We start from the raw sequence: 25098 nt of genomic DNA on the forward strand, positions 1-25098 counted from the left end.
CTCATTTCTGAAATATTTTTAAGGGACTCATTCAAAAATAGAACACAGAAAGTAAATATAACTCCAAAGTCTTGCTTATCAGTAGGCCATATTGATGTAGTTGATCATTATTCAAGGTCCCAATAACAAACACATGACAAACTCAGCTGGGATTTTTGAATAGACTTTTTAAGAAGAGGTTATTTACAAAGGTATGGGCTGGGTTAAGGGAATCAACAAGGGATGCTGAAGCACGTAGGGACTAGCAATTGTGGGAAGCCATTACTTGGCTTGACAGGGCAAGGGGAAGAAATGGTGTTAAGGGATCCCAGCTGAGAGCTGGAGCTGTGGAAGATGGCAGGACAGGAGTTAGAGGGAGGTAAACATGGATGGCCACGACCTTATCTAAGTGGAGGGAGTGGAGGAGAGATAGTGATGGTGATGGAATAAACACCCTGACCTTTCTCTCCTATCCTTCAGGCTCTTGCCAACCCCCACCTCCATGGCCCAATCCGACCAGAAGCTAAAAGGCAGGGGTGACCAGGCCATGTATTCCGGGGGGGTCAGAGCAGGGCAGAGAAGGGTGGAAAATCAACGTGGAGGGGGGATAAACGGAGAATAACCAGCACATGCCCTCAGCCCTTTTGAAGAGTGTTTGTACAAAAACAAGTTGAGGAAATTGAAGGCAGTTATGTGGTTTATAATTCAAGCCTTTCTTACGATGATGCTTTTAAGGAAGCATGGCGTTCCAGTTCCATATTGATCAAATTGTCTAGATAATTGCTTGTTTGCCTTACCATTTTACTTTGCCTTCCTGGTCCCAGTCAGTGGGAATGCCTGGAGCTGCATCTTTTAAGTGAGGCTGATTTGAGCTTAATTGTTTATCTGCTCAAAGGAGAGCACTGCCTGAGTGGTTTGTTAAAATCATTCTTGTTGTTCAAATTTTGTCTTGAAATACTGAAAGTTAAAGGGATGATTTAAAGAACAACCTAGACTTCAAATTGCCTAGAGCCACATGATTCAGAGGGTTCTCCTGCTCTTGTCTATTTAGGTGAAAAGAAGAGTAAACACATTTATAAATGTCAGACACGGCTCCTGTAGGAACTATTGATGCAGACAGCCAGAGCCAGCATTAAAAAAATTATCCAAAGGGCTTGATTCAATATCATTGCTGATCAGAAGTCTGGGAAAGAACTGATGTTGATGTGTTTGGAGAGCCTCACCCTTCCCTGATTCTCTGTCACTACACACAAGAACCTCTTTAAAGGAGCCAGTAGCTCTTGTGGTCTGAGTAGAGAGACTTCAGCCATTGAGCAGCTGGGGTGATGTAGTGCCCACCTCACTGCTCTATACCCAGTGCCTCGCTCTGAACTTGTCACCTGTCACTTATTAAGGAACTCAACCACAAACATTAATATTTTTTCTTGTAACTGGGAGACACTTCTGTGAATTTAATTCGCTCCACATATATCAAATCTCAGTGATGCCATCACTGGTTATCACCATGATAATTAGTGTGGTTCCCTCCCACAATGGGGCTATATTCCAAAGTATTATCCTGGTTGTGTTCTATCTTTTTCCCTGCCTCCTCTTCACTCTCACTGGTACACTGAAGGCCAATTTCACTATTCCAGTCTCCACTGAAGATGAAATAAAGGTACATAAGAAATATTCAAAGAAACTTCTAACTTTTGTGCCAAATGAAGAGTCTCAAATATGTGTATGCTAGCTTTTCCTCTCCAAGAGATTAAATGAGACAAAGCCTAAGCAAAGTAGAAAGAGATGGCAAAGTAGAGACTCAAATGGAAGGACACAAGAATGGGAGAAATGAATTTTCTGTCACAATAACCAGGGTGCTGAGTAAAAGGGATCCCCCTTCCCCTACACCTGCCAACTCAAAACCTGTGAACAACCCACCTTTCAACATTATTGGACATTTGCAAGACCTCTTCCCCACCCTACCCTGGACCAAAAGGTTGGAATGGGAGGCCTGAAAGGAGAATCTCAGGCCCTGGTAAGGTGGGACTGAACAAGAACAGTGGGGAGTATCCTTCTTGAACAGGGCAACAGCAGACACACATTTACTGTTCCACGTTCAGTTAAAGGACTATATCAGAAGGATTAAGTGCAGTTGCTTGTGACTGAACCTTCCCCCCACTGAAATAGTGGCTTAAACAAAAAGAAGTGTATCTATCGTGTAAAAAAAATCTGGAACTGTACAGACTCCCTCCATCTTATTATTCTGCCAGCCTCTTTCTATCTCATAGTCCCAGATGGCAACGTGAATTCTAGCCTTCACGTCTATATTCCAGATAGCAGGAAGGAAAGAAGAGGGGACAATCGTTCCCTTTAAACAAACTTCCTAGGAGTTTCACGTGATGTTTCCAATTATATTTATTTGCCAGAACTTAGTCACACTTAGCTGCAAGGGAGGCTTGGAAATTACAGTCTTTATTCCGAGCAGCAAAATCTGTGGGTTCTAGTTCTAAGGAAGAAAGGGAAAATAGATATTGGGGGATAACTAACTGTCTCTTCTAGAAAGATAATCACAGTGATCTTTTTTTCTTTTTGTTAAAAAAAAGGCAGCAGACCCAAAGTGGAGTCATTTATGCTAAGCCCCATGTCACTACACTGAGACTTAATTACAGTTTCAGCTCTCCTAGAAATGGAATCTTAAATCAATCAGGAATCGCCTGATCAGCATTAGTTAGGTAATCTGCCTGATAGACCCCTACCATCCCGTGAAGGAAAGTGATCTTGCAATAACCAACCTGCATTTTTGCTTAGTATAACTTTCTTTTTCCTGCTCCCTTTTGCCTATAAAAGTCTTTCATTTTGTGTAGCTCCTTGGAGCTCCTTTCTATCTGCTAGATTGAATGCTGCCCAATTCATGAATTGTTGAATAAAGTCAGTAATATCTTTAAAATTTACCAGTTGAATTTTGTTTTTTAACAATTTATAATGAACTAGAAGATGGGTAGAAGATTAGAGGGCGAAAGACAGATAAAAGAACAGAAATAGTGCATGAAGTCTTGGCATTTTTGCTTTTAAAGAGTGGAGTATACCAAACACAGTCAGTATCCCATAATGTGGCAACAGATATAGGAACAGGCAATTTTAATATATTTATACTACATGCAGTAGAAGATGTAATACCCGCAGTAGGATCAGGGGATGGGCATTCATTCAGGATTGGAGCCTGATCAAGGAGGGCTGCTGTCTGGGCCAGCTTCATAATTCACGTGGTCCAGTGCAAAATGAAAATCGAAAGCCCCTTGTTCAAAAAGGGCATCACTAATGTTATATGCAAATATAGGGACAAGGAACAGAGTACATGCATTTTGTGCTTATCCTCTCAGCTCACAGGCATGCCCCATTGTCTCATTGGGCTTAATTTACAAAACACAAGTTTAAAGATAAAATTAAGAATTTCAAGACAGTGACGGGGGGCATTAAAACAAAGGCAGGCCCTTCTGAACATGGGGCCTTGTGGGACTGCACAGGTCACATGCTCATGAAGCTGGCCCTGAGTGCTGTGGCAGGCATGGGGATGTGCCCTCATTTCCCACTTCAAGAAAGGACTCTCTACCCAGAAGTGTAAGGGTGTGGTTAGCTGACAGCCTCTAGCTGTGATTTTCTTCAGGATCTACCTCAGCTTTATAGCCAACTTCACAATATTCTTGGGGAAACACAAGCCAATGACTAAGCAAAGCAGTCTTCTCAGGGCAACTCCCAGTGAATGACTGAGCAAGGTGCTGGCATCTGGGAGTGGCCATTTCCACCTAAGGTGAAGCTCCTCTATTGGGCACCCTTTGCTCAGAGCTCCTGCTGGCAGGCAGAGACTGTTAGATCTGCATTGCTGCCTGCAGCCTCTTGCCCAATCTTTCTTTCACCCTTCTTTCATGGGTGCTTCTCCCAATAAACCTTTTGCATTCCCAGCTCCATCTCAGTGTCTGCTTCCCAGAGAACCCAACATGTGGCAGCTTCATTAGGAGATAATGATTTGGTCTAGAAGAATGAATAGAGAACATCAAGGCAAAATCCATATAGAGGGAAAATGAAGTCCAGGAAGGAGCATAGGAAAAAATTATGAAACATTGTGCTGCTCTTGCTGGCGCGCAGAATGTGTGTGTGTGTGGAGGGGGCAGGTGGAGTGGAGAGGAGAGTGGAGGGCTAAACCAGGTAATTGACAATGGCAATGCAATTAACTAAACTACAGCTCTTATTCGGATTTTCCCAAATAACAATATTTTAAAAGTTGAAGTTTTAGCATTTCAATAATGATACATATTTAAACCAAGTATAATTGCTGAGGGCTTCTATGGACATCCTTCAGAAGTAACGTCAGTGATGCTGGTAAGCATGTACCAGCCTTTGTGAGTACATTTCCTGGTTTTGATAATGTACTATGGTTATATAAGATGTTGCCACTGGGGGAAGCTAGGTGAAGGGTACACTGGACCTCTCTGTACTGTTTTTGCAACTTCCTGTGAGTCTGTAAATATTTCCAAATAAACACAAATTTTTAGCTTAATATTTCAGTGATTCTCCATCCTATACATTTTGCTTTACAATTGAGACCACAAGCCATTTACGTTTTTATTATGCATTTGTTCACTCAATCTTATAATAATTTTCTCATGCCATGAAAAAAATTCTTGTAAACATAATTTTTGAAGACTGCATGATCTCTAATGGCATATTTGTGACATATTCCTATCCATTTCTTCATTGTCGCATGTTTAGTTGTTCTTAGTTGTAGGGGCTCTTTTATGGAAGGGGGTATTATAAAAGTGATTGAACATAAATCTTTTGTCTGTGTTTGTATTTTTATGAAAGATTCCCAGAAATAGAAATAGTAGTTGGTAGGAAAGAACATTATTAAGGCTTTTGACATACATCGCCAAATGGTTTTTCTGATATTTATACCAATCCACTCTCCCAAGAGGTAGGTGTGAGAGCACCTTTTGCTGCACCCTTAAATTGTCATTTCTGAAAGAACACATCAAGAGATACCTCAAACACTCCAGTAATCTGGAGAATTCAGGAAATGAAGATTAATATAGATTTTACTGTCCCCTTCAGTTCTAGCAGACACTACCTGTCACATCTAAAGGTTTCGTTTTTGCCAGCTAAGATTGTTATAGAGGATGAATGGGAAACATCAGAGACTGCATTTACTTGCAAGTTAAAATATATTTATTTAAAAGATCCATGAATTCTGGACACTAGGCCTGAAAATGGCAAAGATGATGTTTTCTTGTGAAAAGCAAGGTATCTGGCTCATAGTCTTGCTTTAATTGAAGGTTAGCCGTGCTGGATGTTTTCCCAGTTGCCCCTCTAGATCTACTTTCTGCTCTTCTCCACATTGCATTCTTCCATGGGAGGCTGTCTTCTGTGGTCTGTAACAGGCCCCCATGTGCTTTGGCTTCTTGTTGAGTGCATCCAATGGGGAGCTCAATGGGGGAATAACAGGGCAAAGGGAGTAAGTTTGGGGTACTTAATCCATGGCTCCTTCCCTGTAAGGTCTCCTGGGCCTATTTGTATCCCTCAACCAGTGCTCACATCTCCTCTCAAGGTAGTCTTTTCCATATGACTTCGTTCTTCTGGATTCCTTTCTTCTGGCCCTGCCTTGGGGTGGTAACAGCTCTGCTATTATTTCCTCAAGAGTACCTCACTATCCTTTGTAGGCTCCCTACACTCTGCCCACACCTTGGTAAATATTCCAATTACCAAACCTTCCTCAAATTATCCTAATTTCTGTGTGCCTTCTTTCTCCTGGTGGAGCCCTTCTTCAATGAGTGGCTAGCTATAGTAACTCTGAGGGAGGTGGGTGCACCCTCTTACTTTCAGAGAAGTCATGGACCTTGTGACTGTAGGGGCTGTGCTTCTGTTGGGAGGGATGGGTACTGGCTGGAGGAGAGTGGGCAAGTGCAAGTTTATGAGGCTGATTTGGCATCTGTCGATCTCGTATTAATATTTTAGGCAGGTAAGTGCCTCTACAGAAATGACACAGACATTTAATATTTTGAGGAGTAAGTGAGGAGTGAGTTTGCAGGCAGTCAGCTCTCAAATAGTTCCTATGACTCACATGCAAGTGCTCTAGATAACCGGTGGGGGGTGTCAGCAGGGAAATCTAAAAAGAATGTCCCACGGACCCCAGTGACCTGAGGAGCTAAGGGAAGCTCCTAAGCAATGATGACATACAGGGAAACTGAACCGAGTGGCCCATATGCATCTTCTACCTGCTGACATGAGTAAAATCAATGAGGGAGTATCTTGGGAACACCCAGGAGCCTAATCTATGCCTAGCCAAATTGGAGCCTGAAGGCAAAAGGAAAAATCGAAATTACTGATCCTGTCTTTATTTGAAATTTTGATATTTGCTTCATCATGAGTTTTTGCATTAATTTTAATTTTTTTAAATACTGCATGAAAATATTATTTTCCTGACTATTTAGTGTTTGGTGCCCCTTAAACTTTGCACCTGAGGAAATTTCCCCATTGGCCTCACTCTAGTCAGCGGGACCAGCTGCAAGGAGTTATTTTTGACTCTTCTCTTTCTATCACACCCCACACCCAATTCTGTTGGCTCTACTTTCCAAATATTTCCAGAATCTGGTTACATCTGGCCACCTCCACTTCTACCACCCAGGTTCAAGCCACTGTCATCTCTCACCTGGCATTCCAGTTACTATTCAAGCATAATACATTATCCCCAAATATAGTAATATAGTAGTATAAAACAACAACTACTTTATTTTGCTCACGATTTTGTGGGTCAGGACTTCAAGAAGGACTTGGCTGGGCAGTTCTTGCTTAGTCTCTCATGCTGTTGCAGCCAGGTGTCAGCTGGGGCTGTAGTCATCTGAAAGTTCGGCTCGGCTGACTGTCCAAGATGACTCACTCATGGACCTGACAGTTGATGGTGGCTGCTAGCTGTGAGCTCTTGGCCTGTAGACTGGGGTGCCTAATACATTGCCTCTTCAGCATGGGGATCTGAGTCAAATTTCTTACATGGTCACCAACTTCCATCAGAGCACTCATCCCAAGAGAATCAGGTGAAAATTTCATCATCTTTTATGACCTAGCCTCAGAAGTCACATACATCATCTCCACCAAACTCTATTGGTTGATGCAGTCCCAAGATCACCCAGATTCTAGGGCAAGGGCCCCAATAGTCTATCAATTACAAAGTAGCTAGGATTATCGCTCCAAAATAGGAGTCAGAACATTTTACTCTTCTGCTCAAAACTTTGAATGGCTTCCCATTTCTCAGAAAAAAATAATCCAAAGTCTTCAGCATAGTCTACAAGGTCCTATAAGATCTGCCCACTCTCGCACTGCACTCATCTCCCACTACTCCCCTCATTGCTCACTCCACTCCAACAGTGTGGATCTCCTTGCTGTTCCTCAACCAAGTCAAGCATAATTCTAGCTTTAGGTATTTGTACTTGCTGTTCTTTTTCCTGGAATTCTCTTCCCCAGATATCCTTTTGGCTCTGCCCCTCAGTTCCTTGACATCTCTATTCAAATGTCACCATATGGAAGAGGTCTTCCCTGACCACCTTATACAAAGTATTAAACCCTACCCTATTACTCTCCTTCCCCTTGCTGTGATTGATTTTTCTTCAGGGCACTTTTACCACCTGACACCCTATGCAGCTACTTATATATTTATTTATTGTTTCCTCTGCTCTCCTTCTATTAGAATCCAAGCTCTTTGAGGGCAGAGACTTTATTACTCGCCCCTCTGATGTATCCATGTCATCTAGAACAGTGCCTAGGACATAAAAGGTGCTTGATAAATATTTCTTAAATGAATCAATGGAGGAAGATAACCATGATTACTCCTGAATGAAATATGCATCATCATTTTTAATGGTTACAGTCATATGTACAGTTTATGGGTAAACCATAATGTGTTTAACAAGTCCACTGTATTTGGGTTCTTCTCAATATATTACTTGTTTAACAATGAACATGCTTATACCTAAATCTCTTATAATTATTTCTTTAGAACAATTCCCTCAAGTAGAATTACCAAGTGAAATAGTATCCATATTTTTAAGGTTTTTAATACATGTTACCCTCAAATAGACTACTGCAATTTACACTTCCATAGCAACATATGGAGGTGCTTTTTTCCCCACAATCCCAGCTCGTAGTACTATTTCTTCATTTGTCTACTTTAGACACTGTCTATTGACTTCCCTTTATTTTAGGTCAAGGATTTAATTCAGTTACACCACTCCCACATCCTCTCCTCATTCCCATTTTTGGTCGTCAGCTCATTAATTTAGTTCCTGCTTTATATTTTTTAGTTGTATACGTAAAATCTTATTTCAGTTTCTACCAATTTTCTACGGTATCTTTTGATGTGAAAAGTATTATGACACTTCTACATTTTCCTCTACTCGTTCCTCCCCATCAGTTGTCAGCTGTTCCTTTATTTTTATACTGCCAAATTGATAAGATTTATATTACTTTCTGTAACCATAACTCAGTATTCTAAAAGTAGAAAAATCAACAAAATATTTACATAATAAAAGTTATGAGAATACTGTAAATTGTAGAGCTGAGTAGTGTGGCACAATTATATGGTGTTTTCTTCTCTCTGGTTCCAAGGTCATGATCCTTGTGCCAAGAAAAGGAGAATTTGCTTAGTGTCAAGGTCACATGGATTTGCTTTTCCTAAATGCAACAAATTGCTCAGTAATGCCACATTTTTGTTCGCCTCTGTCTCTCTTTAATTGAGAAGATAATAATAAGCTTTCTTTACCATACTCCTAACGTCTTCCAATTTATTCATTCTATATCTCCTTTGGAATCCACTGTATTCTTGTTATATCCTGCTGAACTCTACTTTGGTCTGTTTGCATTCCAGACTGCCAACCGGTGGTCACTATTTCACTGGATTTTTACTTAGTTCCTTCCCATGAAATAGCCCTCTTTCTTAGTTTTCAGCCTTATTTTTCTGGAGTGCATTCTAACAAGTTCCCTTTCAGAAAGAAAGGTAAGCTTTTTTTTCTGCTTGTATGATGAATTTCTTTGCCTTCATAATTGATTAATAACTTACCTTGGGAAAGAATTTTTGGCTCAAAATAATCTTTCCTCTGAACCGTTTTCTCCAAAACACTTAATATTGAAAATTTTATAGTTAAGAGACTATTTTGATTGACACTAATATACCCTTCACCTAGATTCCCCAATTGTTGTGTATATTATCACATTTTCATTGTTTGTCTGGGTTTTTTTCTGAATTATTTGAAAATAAGTGGAAGCACTCATGACATTCACCTCAAAGTACTTCAGTCTGCATCTCCTAAGAGTAAGAGCTTTTTCTCACAAAACCACAGTACCATCATCACATCTAGGATGATCAACAGTAATCATAATAATATCATCAACTATAAAATCCATATTGAAATTTTCTCAATTGTCAAAATGTGTATAGATTTTTTCTTTTCCAATTCCAGAATCCAATCAGGTTTCTCACACAGTGTTTGGTCATTATGTCTCTTCATTCTCTTGCCTTTTAGCTCTTTTTACAACATTGACTTTTTTTTAAGGATCCAGGCCAGTTGTTTTGTAAAATGTCCTGTATTCAGATTGGTCTGATTTTCCCCTCATCATTGGATTCAAGTTAGACATTTTTGGTAAGAATACTGCATAAATGAGGTTGTGCACTTCTTACTGCATCGCATCAAAGGAACTTTTACATTAGGTTATTGATGATTGGTGACCTTCAGTTCTGTCATTTGGTTAAGGTGAGGACCACCAGATCTCTTAACTGCTAAGGAATGATTTTTCCTTTATAATTAATAAAATAATCTGTGGAGTAATTCTTGGAGACCAGGTGAATAAACTGTTTCCTAATAATCTTTCACTCAAGGTTTTTAGCATTGCTAAGATCCTTGCTTGGCTCAATTAGTACAAGTTCGAAATGGTGTTTTTTTAAAAATAATTTTTCTATATTTACTACCTGACAGCTTTCTGTAGAGAAGAACTTTCTTTTTTTTAAACTCCGTTCTCTCTCTATTTTATTAATGTATTTATTTTTGTATAACACAGCGGATTAATGCATTTTTGTAATGTTTTATTAATTACTATTATAATTCTTTTGATGCACAAATTGCTCCGATTTTATTAGGCAACGTTATTTATGGCAAAAAGTGCCCTCTCATTGGCAAATAGCATCTGGACTGGTAGAAACTATAAATGAACTATAAATACTTGATGCAAATGTCATAATTTTGGGCTTCACTGGGTGTGGTGACTGTTACAATTGGGTATGTCCCATTTGAGGGGCCCTGGAAACTATGCCTGTGGAACTATTACAAAAGCTATTGGCTCCTACAGGGCATAAGGCTGCTACTCCAGGCAAGGTTCCACACTTGTCTGATGTGAAACTTGTTCCTTTGCACCTGAACTTCCACTTGGAGGACTAAAGAGAATAGCTAAAGTTCTATTATTTGGTCTGCTCTATGATCCGCTGCTGCAAGGACTCCCATTGAAGATACACACTGGATTCTGCCTTGCTGGAAATGTGTATCCCTCCCAGCAGACTGATGTCAAATATGGCCCATAGTAGCTTTGTGAGTCTGAAAGTTTAGTTGAACCCATGAAGATCTCTAACAGGAGTTGTACTAGTTTGTTTTTTTTTTTTTTTAAGATTTTATTTTTTCCTTTTTCTCCAAAGCACCCCGGTACATAGTTGTATATTCTTCGTTGTGGGTCCTTCTAGTTGTGGCATGTGGGATGCTTCCTCAGCGTGGTTTGATGAGCAGTGCCATGTCCGTGCCCAGGATTCGAACCAACAAAACACTGGGCCACCTGCAGCGGAGCGTGCAAACTTAACCACTTGGCCACGGGGCCAGCCCCAGAGTTGCACTATTTTAAAAAGAATACTCAGAGAAATCTCACTCCCATCCCTACCCCCTCCATTTTATTCTCACACATTTCCCCACTTAGGATTTTTCCTTTCTATGTTTCTTTTTGTAAATATAAGTAAATATTTTTCTTATGCAAAGGCACAAATACACACACACACATATATATATAAAGGTATATTATATATATTCTCTCATACTTTTATTTTATCACTTGACAATATATTCTTAAGTTCACTCATATCAGTTCATAGAGACTATCTTCATTCTTTTTTTAATGGCTGCATATTGTTTCATTGTGTAGACATATCAAGGTTTATGCAACCAGTTTCTTGTGGATGGGCATGTAAATTGTTTTGAATATTTTGCCATTCAAAATAATTCTACAACAAACAACCTTTTCATATGTTTTTCTTCTTTGTGGAGGTTTATTATTAGGGTAAATTCCTAGAAATAGGACTGCTGGGTCAAAGTGTGAACGCATAAGCGTCTTTGTTAGATATTACCAAATGCCTCTCCCTGGGGGTTGTACCATTTTGCACTTGAGCTAGCAGTATATGAGAGTGCAATACGTGTCTGCAGACAGAGAAGAGCATTTTCAAAAACAGCTGATGCTGTCCCAAGAAAATGCATAAAACTAGGTTTCTGTGAAACAAAATTAGGGAGTCATAAGAAGAAAATACACTGAGATACACATTATACACATTGCATAAATGAAAAGTGAGTTGGATGAAATAAGAATTTAAAATGTAAAAAACCCTACACTGAAATGACATAGTAAAAATCTGCAGTAGAAGCAGTAAAGACTAGAATTAGAACTGCAGAAATTAAAAATTCACAGATTGCAAGGATGTATGATACCACACACACATACACGCACACACACACATGTGCACATACACAGACTCATATTACCTTCACAAAATTGCTTAATTTCAGGGATAAATAAAACAATTTCTTGTAAGTATTCTGGAAATAAAGACATCTTTAAAAAAGATGTTAAATAAGACTGCCAAATATAAATTTCCTCGGAATAATCACTATCCAAATTAAATTAACCAAGAGAGTTTTTATTGATGAAATGATTCTAAAATTCATTTAAATATATAAGAATATATTAATGGTAATAATACATAAGAATATCATAAATAATTTGTAAAGAAGAACATTGGGAAAGGACTAATCCTTCCATCTAGTAAAATCTACCTTAAAGGGGGGCCGGCCCGGTGGCGCAGCAGTTAAGTGTGCACGTTCGCCTTCTCGGGGGCCTGGGGTTCGCCGGATCGGATCCCAGTTGCGGACATGGCACCGCTTGGCAAAAAGCCATGCTTTGGTAGGCGTCCCACATATACAGTGGAGGAACATGGGCATGGATGTTAGCTCAGGGCCAGTCTTCCTCAGCAAAAAGAGGAGGATTGGCAGTAGTTAGCTCAGAGCTAATCTTCCTCAAAAAAAAAAAAATCTACTATAAAGCAACAACAAGTAAATCAATGTGGCAATGATGGCAATGTGGTAAGAATAAGCAGGTCAATATAACAGAAGAGACAGTCCAAAACCAGATCTCAGTATTTATGTTCTATGAGGTAAAACAAATCAGTGGAGAAGGGTAGAAGTTTTCAACAGACAGTCTTGTTATGATTGGTTAACTATTTCTGTGTGTGTGTGTGTGGGGGGGGGGTCTACTTAGATTCTTACCCTACAGCACATAACAAAATACATACCAGTAGATTAGGATTAAATAATTAAAATTTAAAATATCAAACCATCAAAAAACAAAAGAAAGATTTTTATCCTTCAGGTCTTTAAAGGCAATGGAAGAAATCACTAAAGAATAGATACAAGCACATACATTTAAATTTTTTTTTTTTGAATAAACTACCTGCAGTGAAAATACCAAACAAGGGGTTAATATCTTATTATACAAAGCTCTTACAGAAATCAACTACAGAAGGGTATGAGTTGATCATCCACAACAGAAGAAATTGAAATGGCTAATGAATATGTGAAAAAAGCATTTCATCAGTAATTGAAGAAACGCTGATTAGAATAGCAATGCCATGCTGATTTTTCACCTTTCAAATTAAGAAAGGTTAAAAACTTGCTTGACGTTGGAGTGGAAGCAGGAACAAGACAGCCCTTCTTAGACATTGCTGATGAGGTATCAATTTGTATGATCTCTTGGGTAAGTAATTTCAATCAAAGAGCTTTACAAATGCTCCTACTCTCTTACCCTATAATGCTATTTTTAGAATTTGATCTCAAGGAAATTCTAAGAAATATGTGCTATATTTTATGCATTAAAAGATTCATCTCCATTTTACGTATTATATTTAAAAAATTGGAAAGTACTAAATGCTTAATGTTAGAAGATAATGGTTCAGTAAATTACAGTACATGACATGAATATAATGTCATTTTTAGAAATTAAAGTGTGAGTATGTATTGAGTAACTATGTAGGTATTTTCTATTCATTTGCTCATTGAATCCTCACTACAATGGTACTGGATATCTTTCCTTGGCCCTTCCAGGTTGGGTTACGTCAAAAGAGAGGAACAGCAGGCAACTGGAAGGAGGGAGAGAGATCTGGTCTATTTGTCCTGGCTCCCTCTCTGTGGGTTTCCTGTGGGCTGACTGTCTCCCTGAACTAAAGGCCACAGCTTGTGTCAGGCAGCCCTTTCCAAACACCCCTGTGGCCAGGATCTGATTACTGCTCTCTCCCCTTATCCCTTTATAGTGACGCCTTCTTGCTGTCACCAGCCTGAGAGTCGTGCACGATTGCTTGTGGTTTCTCACCATCTTGCCCACACCTTTTAAAACACTTCCTTTATGATACTGCCTTCAAATGATCCGATTAGAGTTTGCTGTTTCCTACTGGAACCCTGGCTGATACAACAACTTATGAGATTGGGGAGACAGACACAGAGAACTTAAATAATTTGCCCAAGGTCACACAAGGGAGGAAATAATACTTGTAGGATATGTCACAACAATTCCTTTATTTATTTATTTTAAAATAACCTTTATTACAAAAGGCACACAAAACATACAATACAAACAAGTAAAATGAACAGAGAAAATACTCATATTTCCACCCATCTATTTCATCTATTATTTATTTAATAAGACTCCCACATTTTTATCTCCAGCCAAACTCCTGCCTTTGAGTCTCAGACTTCATGTTCAATTGCTTACTCTACAAACTTCATGTTGAAACTCAACATGTCCAAAAACACACTCATGGTCTTCCAAATCCCAGCCATAACAAGTCCTGTCAATTTTACATGTAAAAGTCTCCAATCTGTCCATCTCTCTCCAGCTCCACTGCTGCCACTCACCTTAGTCAGACAACGTCACCTCTTTCTTTGAAGAATTCCAAACTTTGGTCTCCCTGTATGTATCTACTCTTGTCCTCTTCAACCCATTATTCACATGGCAGGCAGACAGACCTTTTCAAAATGCAATCTAGTCATATTGCCCCTTGCTTAAAATCTTGCACTGGCTTCCATTGCTTTAGAATACAGATCAAGGATCTGACTTTGGCCCAGCCAACCTCAGCAACTTTGTCTCCTGTGCTTCTCCCCTGCTATAGGTACACTGGCTGGCTTTCAGCTACTTCAATGAACCATTGTTTTTTTCTACCACAGAGCCTTTGCCCACATCATTCCCTCTGTATGGGACATTTGTACACTCCCCCTCCCAAAGTTAACCTCCAGAGTGGTCAGGACACCCTAACACTTTATCACTATGGACCTTTCCAACATAACATTTATCAGAATTTCGATTGACACATCAAGCGTATGGCTGTCTATCTCCTCTACCAGCTGCTCTAGCAGACGGTATTTTGATGAAGGTCTCCAACTGTCTTGTGTCACCTGTGCATCCCCAGTACCTTGCCCTGTGCCTACCACATAGTATGAAATCAAATATTTGAATGAAAGAAATGAAAGCAACAGAAACAAGGAGAAAGTTGGACAGAATCATATTAGAAAGGGCTGAACTCTTTATATTTATTATTTCCTCTTTCTTTGCTTCAAATCTAACAAGACAAAAATGATACCAATTTAGTCCTAAGTCTCAACTTTTCTAGAAAGTAAAAGCTATTAAAACTGGATAAAAGACTAAATTTCTATTTCCTTAGAGTTTCTTCAACAAGATATTGTTTGATACAGAATGGGGGGGGGCAGGAGAAATGATTATAGGTGGGAATGGACACTAGTTAACTTCCAGAGTTCTCATCATTTACTCTAAATTCATGTCATAATTACATCTATTTTTGAGGGTTCTAGTGATGATAAATTCAGCTCTAGGAGGATAAGTGGAAATTTAAGGAAAGAATAAAACTAGCAAGACAAGAGGCTGGTTGCACAGCAAAAATCTATGCATTAAATATCCGTTTCAGTAGGACGGGGAAACATGTTTTCTTGTTTAATTTGTTTCTGCACCTTAACCATCCCTTGACCTTCGCTTTTAAACTGCAGGTCCCACTTAATCTGTAATGGCTGAGTTCTTAATTTTCTCGCCTACTTGCTTCAATTTTGGCTAAGCACCTCAGCTTGAAAAACTCCACAGAAAACCACTAATTGCCAAACCTCCCCCAAATAAGTTTCCACTTCACCCCGCCCCCTGCGCGGCTGCGCAGACCTCACCCGGTCCCCCCGTGACGTCACAAAGAGGCCAGACCAAGTGGGGCGGCGACCCTGCAACCCTGCCATCCAGGCCCCCTTCTTTCATGAACCCGCTTCCCTTAGCCCACCCCAGCCCAGTCCCCTTTTAGTTAAAGCGTTGGAATAAAGCACCAGGTTGAAACCCCCCTGCAGCCACGCCCACACTCCCGCCTGGGAACCGCCCCCCTTCCCCTCAGTGGCATAGCCCGGCCAGTCCCGGCGGGAGAGCTCCCCTGGAGCGCGCTTTGGGAGGGCGGCGGAGGCGGAGCCAGGCCGCCTCCGCTCCTCATCTCCCCGCCCCGGAGCGGGCCAGGCCCCCGGGGTGGGCCTCTGGAGTGCGGTTACGGACAGTGGGGCCGAGGCGAGCGCCCGTAGGGGAGGGGCGGAGGCGAGCGGAGCGTCCGGCCCCCGGCGCGAGTCAGACAGATGAGCGCACAAAGTCCGGATGCCTCCCGCGGCCGCGGCGGCAACGGCAGGAAAGGGCGCGAGGCACAGCGCGCGCCCGGTGCCAGGGGCACCGCTGCCCAGATCCAGGACCCGGCCTCCCCCTTGGGCTCCGCCTCGTCCTCCACGTCCCGGTGGAGCGTCCATTCTGAGTGGCGGACCATCTCCCGTCTGTTTTCCAGCAACCTGTCGATCGCGCCCACATCAGATGCGGCATACTCCGGGAGCTCCAGCACGCCCTCCCAAACCGGCCCCGGTCCTAGCCCGAGGACTCACACGGACTCCCAGATTGGTCTCTACGGCTCTGGAGCCCACGGCCTGAGCGACTGGATCCTCATGTCTGCCGCCCGCACGAGCACCCCCGAGGGGGCCGCCCCAGCCTCTAACCCGGACGCCCGCAACCCCCGGGTATCAGTACGAGGATCTGTCCCGCCCTCAGGCTCCCCCAGATTGTTAGTACTTGAATCCGCCCCACCCTCATTGCCCAGCTCCCCCCAGCTATCAGGACTCTCTACACCCCCAGGACCTCCTACACCCAATAACTCGCCCCGAGTGTCATTACAGGAGTCTATCCAGTTCTCAATACCCCGCTCCACCGAGGTATCTGTAGAAGGAGCTTTCCCATTCTCGGGCGCCCCAGCATCGGTACGAGGATCCGTCCCGCCCGCAATGCCACGCTCTCCCTGGAGTTTAGAACAAGCATCTTTCCCATTCTTTGGCTCCTCCCGAGTGTCAGTGCTAGGGTCCCTCCCACCCTCAGCGCTAAGCTCCCCCTGGAGTTCGGTACAAGGATCTTTCCCATTCTTGGGCTCCTCCGAATCATCGGTACTAGAGTCCGGCCCGCCCTCAGTGCTAAGCTCCCCCTGGAGTTCAGAACAATCATCTTTCCCGTTCTCGGGCTCCTCCCAACCGTCGGTACTAGAGTCCACCCCGTTGTTAGCGCTCAGCTCCTCCCTGGATTCGGTACTAGGACCTCCTACACCCAATAACTCCCCGCGGGTGTCATTACAAGAGTCTGCTCCGCCCTCACTGACCCGCTCCTCCTGGGTATCGGTGGAAGAATTGGCTCCGCCCCCGTTCTCCCCCCGAGAGTCGCTAGAAGGGCCCGCCCCGCCATTGGCGGGCCCCACTCCTATACCCACGCCTGGGGAGAGTCTCAGCCCGATCATGGCGAGTCAGGAGAAGGCGAGTATGGCAGGCCACATGTTCGACGTAGTCGTGATAGGAGGCGGCATCTCAGGTTAGTGTGGACCGCTGTGGTAACCTAAGGGGACCTGGCTGGCTCTGGGGTGGGGGACTTGCAGTAGCGCCGTGGCGTTTAGGGGGTCTCTCTTGTGGGTGCCAGAGTACAAGAGTGGCCGGCTGGATCCTGCAAGGTGGGAGTGGGGGTTGGGCCAGTTTTACTGGTGGTGTGAACGGAGAGGAGGCAGGAACAATAATTTTACTACTGCCACTATTAAATACTGACATTTAATTAGCTGTTGCTGTGCAGTCATATTTAGGACTTTACGTGGATTTTCTCAATCCTCAGCAATCCTGTGAGGTGGGTATTATATTCGCCCCTATTTTACAAAACTAAGAAACTGAGGTCGGGAGAGTTTCAGTAACTCTCCGAGGTCCAATCCCCTAGCCGAGAAGTGGCTGACAGGATTTTCTCCCATTTAAGACTCTTGTCTTCTAATTCCTGAGGTGACTGCTTTGCCTCACTGATTTCATGTCCTTTGCCCTAAACAGAACATCGGTATACCGATTTCTGTAGTATTACGGTAGTAATAGTGTTATTTCAGTTTATTTCAGTCCTGCTGTTCTCTAAGCACTTTTCCTTAGAAAATTTAGTAAGTGAAGAAGAATCATTTAGGAAAAGGTTTTTTTTTTTTAAAAAAAAAAAAAGAAAGAAAAAAGCGAGCGAGGTGGGCTCTTAGTTTTAACCTACTCCCCCTGGTTTTTTTTAGAACTTGCAGGAAGGTGTAGGGCATTTTTTGCCCCTAAGGGAATCCCTTTGTGAAGCAAGGGCTGACAGCAGAGCGGGGAATGCCCTGTTGTGTCCTTTCATAAGAGCTCCCATCTCCTGAATCTTGTCCTGTGATGAGCCAGCTGGCCAGCCTGGGTTCCCCTAGTCCTGGCTTGGGTTTGTAGCTGACCAGTTGAGCGGTGCATGAGGCTTTTCAGTATCTTCCTGGAAACCTCATCATGATTGATATATTAAAGTCACTTATTGTTGTCATAATTGATAAAATGTTTCAAATTTAGGAAATGTGTTTCAGTCCTGGCTAGAATCCCACAATAATCTGTCTACCGCCCAGGAGGGTGTTAATAATTTCTGAAATATACCTGCAGGATCTGATTTAGAAAGAGGGGGAAAGAATGTGGGAGGGAGTAAGTAAGGTGGCCCCATACTAGCCATTTTTATGTATGATACTTTTAAGGAGACTCTGAACATGCTTACAAATTAATTTTGAGTGGAGATAGCTTTTGACTTAGCCCCTTGAGGATAAAGTCTTAATCACCAGGGAAGAGATTGACATGAGCTGTTTCTTTGACAACTCCAGCCAGTGCCAGCAAAAACGTGCATGTATGTCGGAGCATCAGAGGAAAGCAGAGTAAGAAAAACAAGTATTTCCCTTCATTCATTCACTTATTTATTCATTCCACAAAAACACTTGTTGAGTGCTTGCAATGAAGTGGACTGGTGTTTCCAAAAACCTAGTCCTTCTGTGCAAGCCTTCTAGAAGCAATATGATTGTTAGTCACTGGAAAATAAATATGATGATAATGTGTTGTGTAAATTGATTAGGAGTTCTGTCTCTTCTGCCATCTCTATGCCATCCATATTTCACAATTCAGGACTCTTTTTGGATTTTATTCTTGTCTTTTTCTTGTTCTGTGCTCCATATTCCTTAAGGAGCATTTTTATCTTTTATTTTTCCTCTTCTGGATTATCTGCCCTTTCTCCCTTTCCACACTCTCCCTCAGTAGTTGGTCATGAGCAGAGGTGGATTTACCATGTAGCTGATGACCCTTATGCTTTATGGCCTTGCCACTGCTGGTCCCCTCTGGTTCTCACTCCAAATAATTAACCAGTTTCATACTGAATCTTGTATTCCTAATTTTGCATTCTTTTTCCTACAGGAGGGCACCCGAATTATATAAGGTTCAGACCCCTCAGAACCTGGATCTGTCCATGGTCACTATTAATTATTAATTTGTTCATTTCCATTTGGAAGAAGTAGAGTGCATCTCTTGCACAGTAGTTCACACTCCTATTCCAGAAGCCAGCTTCCAGACCATCAATGACAGTGGAAAAGGCACTGGGCTTCCCCTAATACCATCTCTATCAGTCAGATTTGAGGGATTTTAACATCAAAACTGACCAGAAACATTGCTTTCTGGCTGTGGTGCCTTCCCAGATGGTTTACAACTAAAATAAAAGTAGATGCAAATGTGGCTCAGGGTAAAGCCTGCACACAGACTGGGTGTTTCATGAGCTGGTGAGAGGCATTACTTCCCAAGGGTTGTTAAGAACTCAGAAACATATCATCTTTGTGTGTGGTTAACAGTATCCCATGAGTTACTTAATAGTCCTTATATCAGTTTTAAATGCTTTTGGATATGTCTTATAACTTTTCTCAGGACTTGCACATTTTATTTTATTTTATTATTTATTTTGTGTGTGTGTGTGAGGAAGATTTGCCGTGAGCTAACATCCATTGCCAATCCTCCTCTTTTTTTGCTTGAGGAAGATTAGCCCTGAGCTAGCATCTGTGCCAGTCTTCCTCTACTTTGTATGTGGGATGCCTCCACAGCATGGCTGATGAGTAGAGTAGGTCTGCACCTGGGATCCAAACCTGCGAACCCAGGCTGCTGAAGTGGCGTGCATGGAACTTTAACCACTTGGCCACGGGGCCAGCCCCAGGACTTGCACATTTTAATATGTTACCCACACACTTATAATATATGGCATATATATATATATAGAGAGAGAGAGATCTCTCTCTATATATATATATGTATATGCAGTGTTATTCCTATTATATAACAAAATAGCTCCCACAAGAGTACAAATTCTAAATGACAGTCCTCAAAATCGATCCATATTAACAGAATTATCTTTCGTTTTTTATAAGTATCTTTGCCCAAAGAATAGCAGCATCTTAAAATATCTCCCTTTGTCATTACAAAACACAAAACACAGCATTCTTACAGCCACAAAATCACTTTTTCTGCCCACTCACTGACTAAATAATTTTATATACTATGTTAGTAGTTAGAGGGGAAAACACTTGCTCATTTATAAGTAGTATCTTTCACGTGCTCTGGCCTCTATCCATCTTCCGCCATCTATCACCAAGTCCTTTTTGAAACTCCTTTCATGTTTTCTGTGACACTATTGGATCCTGAATTTTTAGCGCATACTAATGGCTTCTTTTCTATCCCTTTCATTGTGCCCATATTCTTGTGAACTTCTAGTCTTGAAATGGCCTCGAGGTTCAGCTGTTCATCACTTTTGGGCTCTTATGTACTCTCTTCTTTCTCATTCTAGGCCTTCAAGTTTCCCTTATCTATAGGGAGCTCTTAAGTTTCTGGTTTGAATCCTTATCTTTTTCTGAACTACTGTCCCATAGCTTTTCTGCTCCTGGGTATTTCACACTTGAATGTCTTGTTCTTACTTTGTATTCAGCATGTCCAATAAGCCTCCTTGCCCTCCAACCCAGTTTCTCTTCCTCACTTCCTTGACTCTGTTCTTGGCACCACCATCCTTTCCATCATTTTTGACACATTCTTTTCTTTTATTTTCTACACTCAGTCAACAGATCTTTCTAACTCCTCTTTTGAGCTATTCCTTTTCCCTATTTCTGGTGACTCTCCTGTCCCCAGGACAGACCCTTGACCCCTTCAGCTCACGAGGTGATGACCATCTTCCCGGTGTCCACCGTTTCTTTTGGGCTCTCCCTTCATGTCCATCCTGCAGTGTTCTCCCAGACATGAAGATAGGATTTTTTTAAAAAGACACTTCTTTCATCACCTTGCTCTTCTGCTTAGGACCTTCAGTGGTTCTATCACCAGCCTTTCAAGCTCCCCTCCACACCCCCAATTATCTGGTCCTACTTTGGTGGCATTTTCCACTAATCCCAACATGGACCTGAGCTTCAGTCACACTGCTCTCTTGTCCTCAGTGCTCCGCCATGTTTATTTTGTCCCTCCATTCCTTCCCTGTTTTTGTTTTTCTTTATATGGAAATGCTTCTCTCTGACCATTCACATCCTATCCATTCTTCAATACCTGATTAAACATTTTTTTCCTTGATCACTCTGACTCCCCTTAACTTTTCTCTCTTCTTGTAGAGCTTATAATCTATAGCTAGCAATTCACACATTTTCTGTCTTTATTTCTTGATTTTATTTTAAGTGTAGCAGTTCAGTCGCTGACTTTAGATACTAGTTCTTATTCGTGAGATGACACAGATATGACAAATGACAGAAACCCAGTGGTGTAAGATTTTAAAATCTGCCTTAACTGAGAATTTCTAAATTGGCTGTCTTTAGGGAGAGAAAAAAAAGGAAAAGAGGAAAAAAGCCCACCTCCAAAAGACAATGCATGCTTCAGAGTCTTTGGGCCAAAGGGATTTTTAAAAGACAGTCTAGTCCAATCACCTAAGATTTTAATCCTCTTGGCAGCATCCCCTTTGTGTTCAAAGCTACAGCCAGAGAATCACTTCTAGGGAAAAGGAATGCTCTGCCCCTCAAAGCAACTCATTAGGAGCAGAGGTGGCTCTGGTGCCTGGACTCGTTCAAGCATTTTGAGAGCCTCTGCCATATGCTGAGTAGCGGCTAGATCAAGGGAAAGAGGTATATAAAGCTGAGTAAGTAGTGTCCCTGCCCATAGGGCACCCAATCCTCTTGCAAGAAGTAATCAAGTGAGAAAATAATTGACATTCATGCAGTGAGAGAAATACTAATGTTATGAATATGAACAAAGTGCTGGGACCCTGAGAGATAGGTAGGATTTTTAACAGGTACAGGTAAGAGGATGGAAAAATGAAGGAGCACAGATACGGAGGCGTGAGGCTGTGAGCCATACAGGAGCAGTGTTTAATTGAAGCCCATGGCAAGAGTTCCAGGGAAGGAAAATAGTTGCCTACTGTGCCTCTGGGGATGTGATCCTGGTAGCTATCGAGATAACCCCAATGTGCCACATCTGCCCAACAGTTAGCAAGTGCACAGTGAAAACACTTTAGTCATAATGCTGGATAGTCCTCAGTGACTAGAGAGTTTTTCCATGTTTTTTTAAAAATTAAATTCCAAGTGTCATGTAAAAAGAGATATTTCCATATAGTGTCTAAGCAATAGAACTCTTATGTATTTTTTTCTACAAGCTGAGCTCAACTAAAAGAATTGAGAACACTAGCCACCCAGAACTTGGCATAAAATCATCAGGGACTGAATGTTTCTCATCATCTGAGACAGAAAAGCCATTTTGCAAGAAGATTGACTAATGTTCTCAATTCTGACAATTGAATCCACAACATACCACAATTTCCCTTTTTGCTGAAATATGTCACCCTGAAGAATCATTTCTGCATGGAGCATTTTAATCCAGAATTTGGTAGCATGTACTGTGTGGTTTTGTAGTGATTAAGAAAAGCTTACATTAAAAAAAATGCCACTTATTTTGACGACTTAATTATTTAGATACTCTGAGCTTCAGTGCAGGCTGAGCATTAATTTTCTGCCTTGTAGGACACTCCTTTGTCCCTATTTTGTGTTTTTTTTTCTCTAAAATAAACTAGGGTACTTTTACTTTATAATTTTTTTTTTTGAGGAAGACTAGCCCTGAGCTAACATCTGCCACCAATCCTCCTCTTTTTGCTTGAGGAAGATTGTCCCTGAGCTAATACCCATGCCAGTCTTGCTCTATTTTTTATGTGGGATGCCACCACAGCTTGGCTTGATAAAGCAGTGCACGGGTCTGCACCTGAGATCTGAACCGGTGAACCCCAGGCCACCAGAGCAGAGCACACAACGAACTTAACTACTGCGCCACCAGGCCAGCCCCTATAAAATGTTTTTATGCTGAACAAAGAATACAAGAATTACATTTATTTGGGTTCTGATTTTTTAATATCTTCACAGTTGAATGAAGGTTTATCTGACATTTAATGGGCAGTTTTAGCAATTGACCAATACTAATTGATTTAAATCTATACATAATTCTCAGCCAATGTGAAAAATATATTTAACAATAGATCTAAGTATAGTATAATTATATAAGTATAGTATAACTGTAGTATAATTGGATCACAGAGACCAATAATTGGCAAAAAGAAATGTGGAAGCCTGTTATTGGTGAATATTGGGTCATACAATCTTTGTGCAGGCATGACATATCCTTTTTTTACATATGACAAATCTTGCCAGTATTTGGATTCAGGTGTGCCCAAAACGACTGAGGTTATGGTGTAGTTTTCTATCACATACAAGGATGTGCAAGAGTGTAGTCATCCAATCAGGGCTCATTTGAAGACTATGCTTGCATGTATGAGAGGGATAGATTGTTATTTTTCGTTTTAAGTTTGAGTGTTTAGAACTGCACAAAATGAATCAAAAAAGTTTAGTTACATTGTTAAACATTGGAGCATTTGAGACAAGTTGATTGCTAGGACTGTTTTATCCTTTTGTTTTGAAAAATATTTTATAGTTTTACCAGCAGTTTGTATTTTCATTTGGATGACCTATTCCTTATTATGTTATCATCTAGCATTATGAATTAGGGCAGCTTAAAAATCTTTGAACCACAGTTTTGTCATCTGTAAAATCAGAGGTTCAATTAAGTTATATGTTATATATCTTCCAGTACCTTTTTTAGTAATTAGTCTGCTTCCTAAAGGTCTCTCTCTTCAGCTTTTTCTTTCAGACCCCTCCCCAACACTTTTTTTCTTCCATGTGTATTCTGGAAATGGTTTGTGTCATCTCTCTTATTGACATCCTACACTAACTTAAATCAGGGTCTGGGTCTCTCTTACAGGTACTTATTCAAACCTTCTCCGTGGCTCTTCTGAGCCTTAGCTTCAAGCCCTTTTCTAGTTGTTGCTAGGCCAAAGTAAGTAAAACCCCACTTTATAGCAATATTCTATCGATTGATTAGGTAAGAGTGTCAATCAGAACATAAAAACCAGATGATAGGCTTTGAGAGTTAGTTGCATATTAACCATGTTCAAGAATTACAGCTTGTAAGAGCTCGAAGGGGCAGAAAAGAAGGCTCAGAGGGGTTGAGTGAATTACCAAACGCCGCAAAATTCTTAGCTGTTTAACTTGACGTTGGACCCCTAAAATACTGACCGCCAGGGCAGTGCTCCCTCTAGAGCCCGGCTCAGTGAGCTTGTTTTGTAGGCTCATTCATAGAACTGCAGTAAACTTTATTACTGCTTTCCTCTGAGGCTTGATTCTCTAAAACCTAGTGACTGTTTCTTCACAGTAATTTATATTTTAGAATATATTACATGGCGTATGACTGCTTCATGGACATTTAAATTTAAAAATATGGGGCACCCTATTAGGTCAAATGACTTTTATATGAAGAATCTATTTCCTTTTTGAAAAATCCATTCCTGGTGTGTTTAGGATAATATGTTGGCCATTGTTTGAATGGTTTAGATCAGCGGTTCTTAACCTTTTGGATCGAATGTTCCTTTGAATATCTGATGAAAGTTATTGGATCCTTTCACCAAAAAAATGCATATTTTTATGCATAGACTTTTTTTTTCCCTGCACCAGGCCAACATCCGATGTTATGGAAACCTCTTCAGTGTCACTGTCCCTGTAACATAAATGTTTTTGGCTGATACTGGGACTTCACAGAAGTGGTCAAAAATAAGAATTCAAAGGATTCATTAGGTCATTAGACAGTTACTAGTAATGAATATGTAAATAGACAATGATAAAAACTGTCAAGACATCCAGGCTGAAAGATAAGGCACCTGCATTTCCTACATTAAGACCGTGAACCTGATATGTTTTGAGAAGAAAGCATTTGGGGAGACAACACTGGTGAAAATGAAAGGCTGTGGTGGTTGATGTGATTTTTTTTTTTTTTTTAAAGATTTTATTTTTTCCTTTTTCTC

The 25098-nt window shown here is 41.2% G+C and overlaps 1 protein-coding gene across 1 annotated transcript in view; it reads left to right on the forward strand.

Moving 5' to 3' along the window:
• The first annotated feature begins 15661 nt into the window (after nt 1–15661).
• The window catches only part of LOC103540167 (amine oxidase [flavin-containing] A), a 61046-nt gene continuing 51609 nt past the window's right edge, over nt 15662–25098 (forward strand). The window contains exon 1 of the mRNA XM_070605842.1: nt 15662–17220. Within this exon, the coding sequence (XP_070461943.1) occupies nt 15963–17220 (1258 nt within the window). The 5' untranslated portion in view covers nt 15662–15962. The remainder of the gene's footprint in view (nt 17221–25098) is intronic.

This window comes from Equus przewalskii, chromosome X, assembly GCF_037783145.1.
Source record: "Equus przewalskii isolate Varuska chromosome X, EquPr2, whole genome shotgun sequence".
Taxonomy (NCBI): Eukaryota; Metazoa; Chordata; class Mammalia; order Perissodactyla; family Equidae; genus Equus; species Equus przewalskii.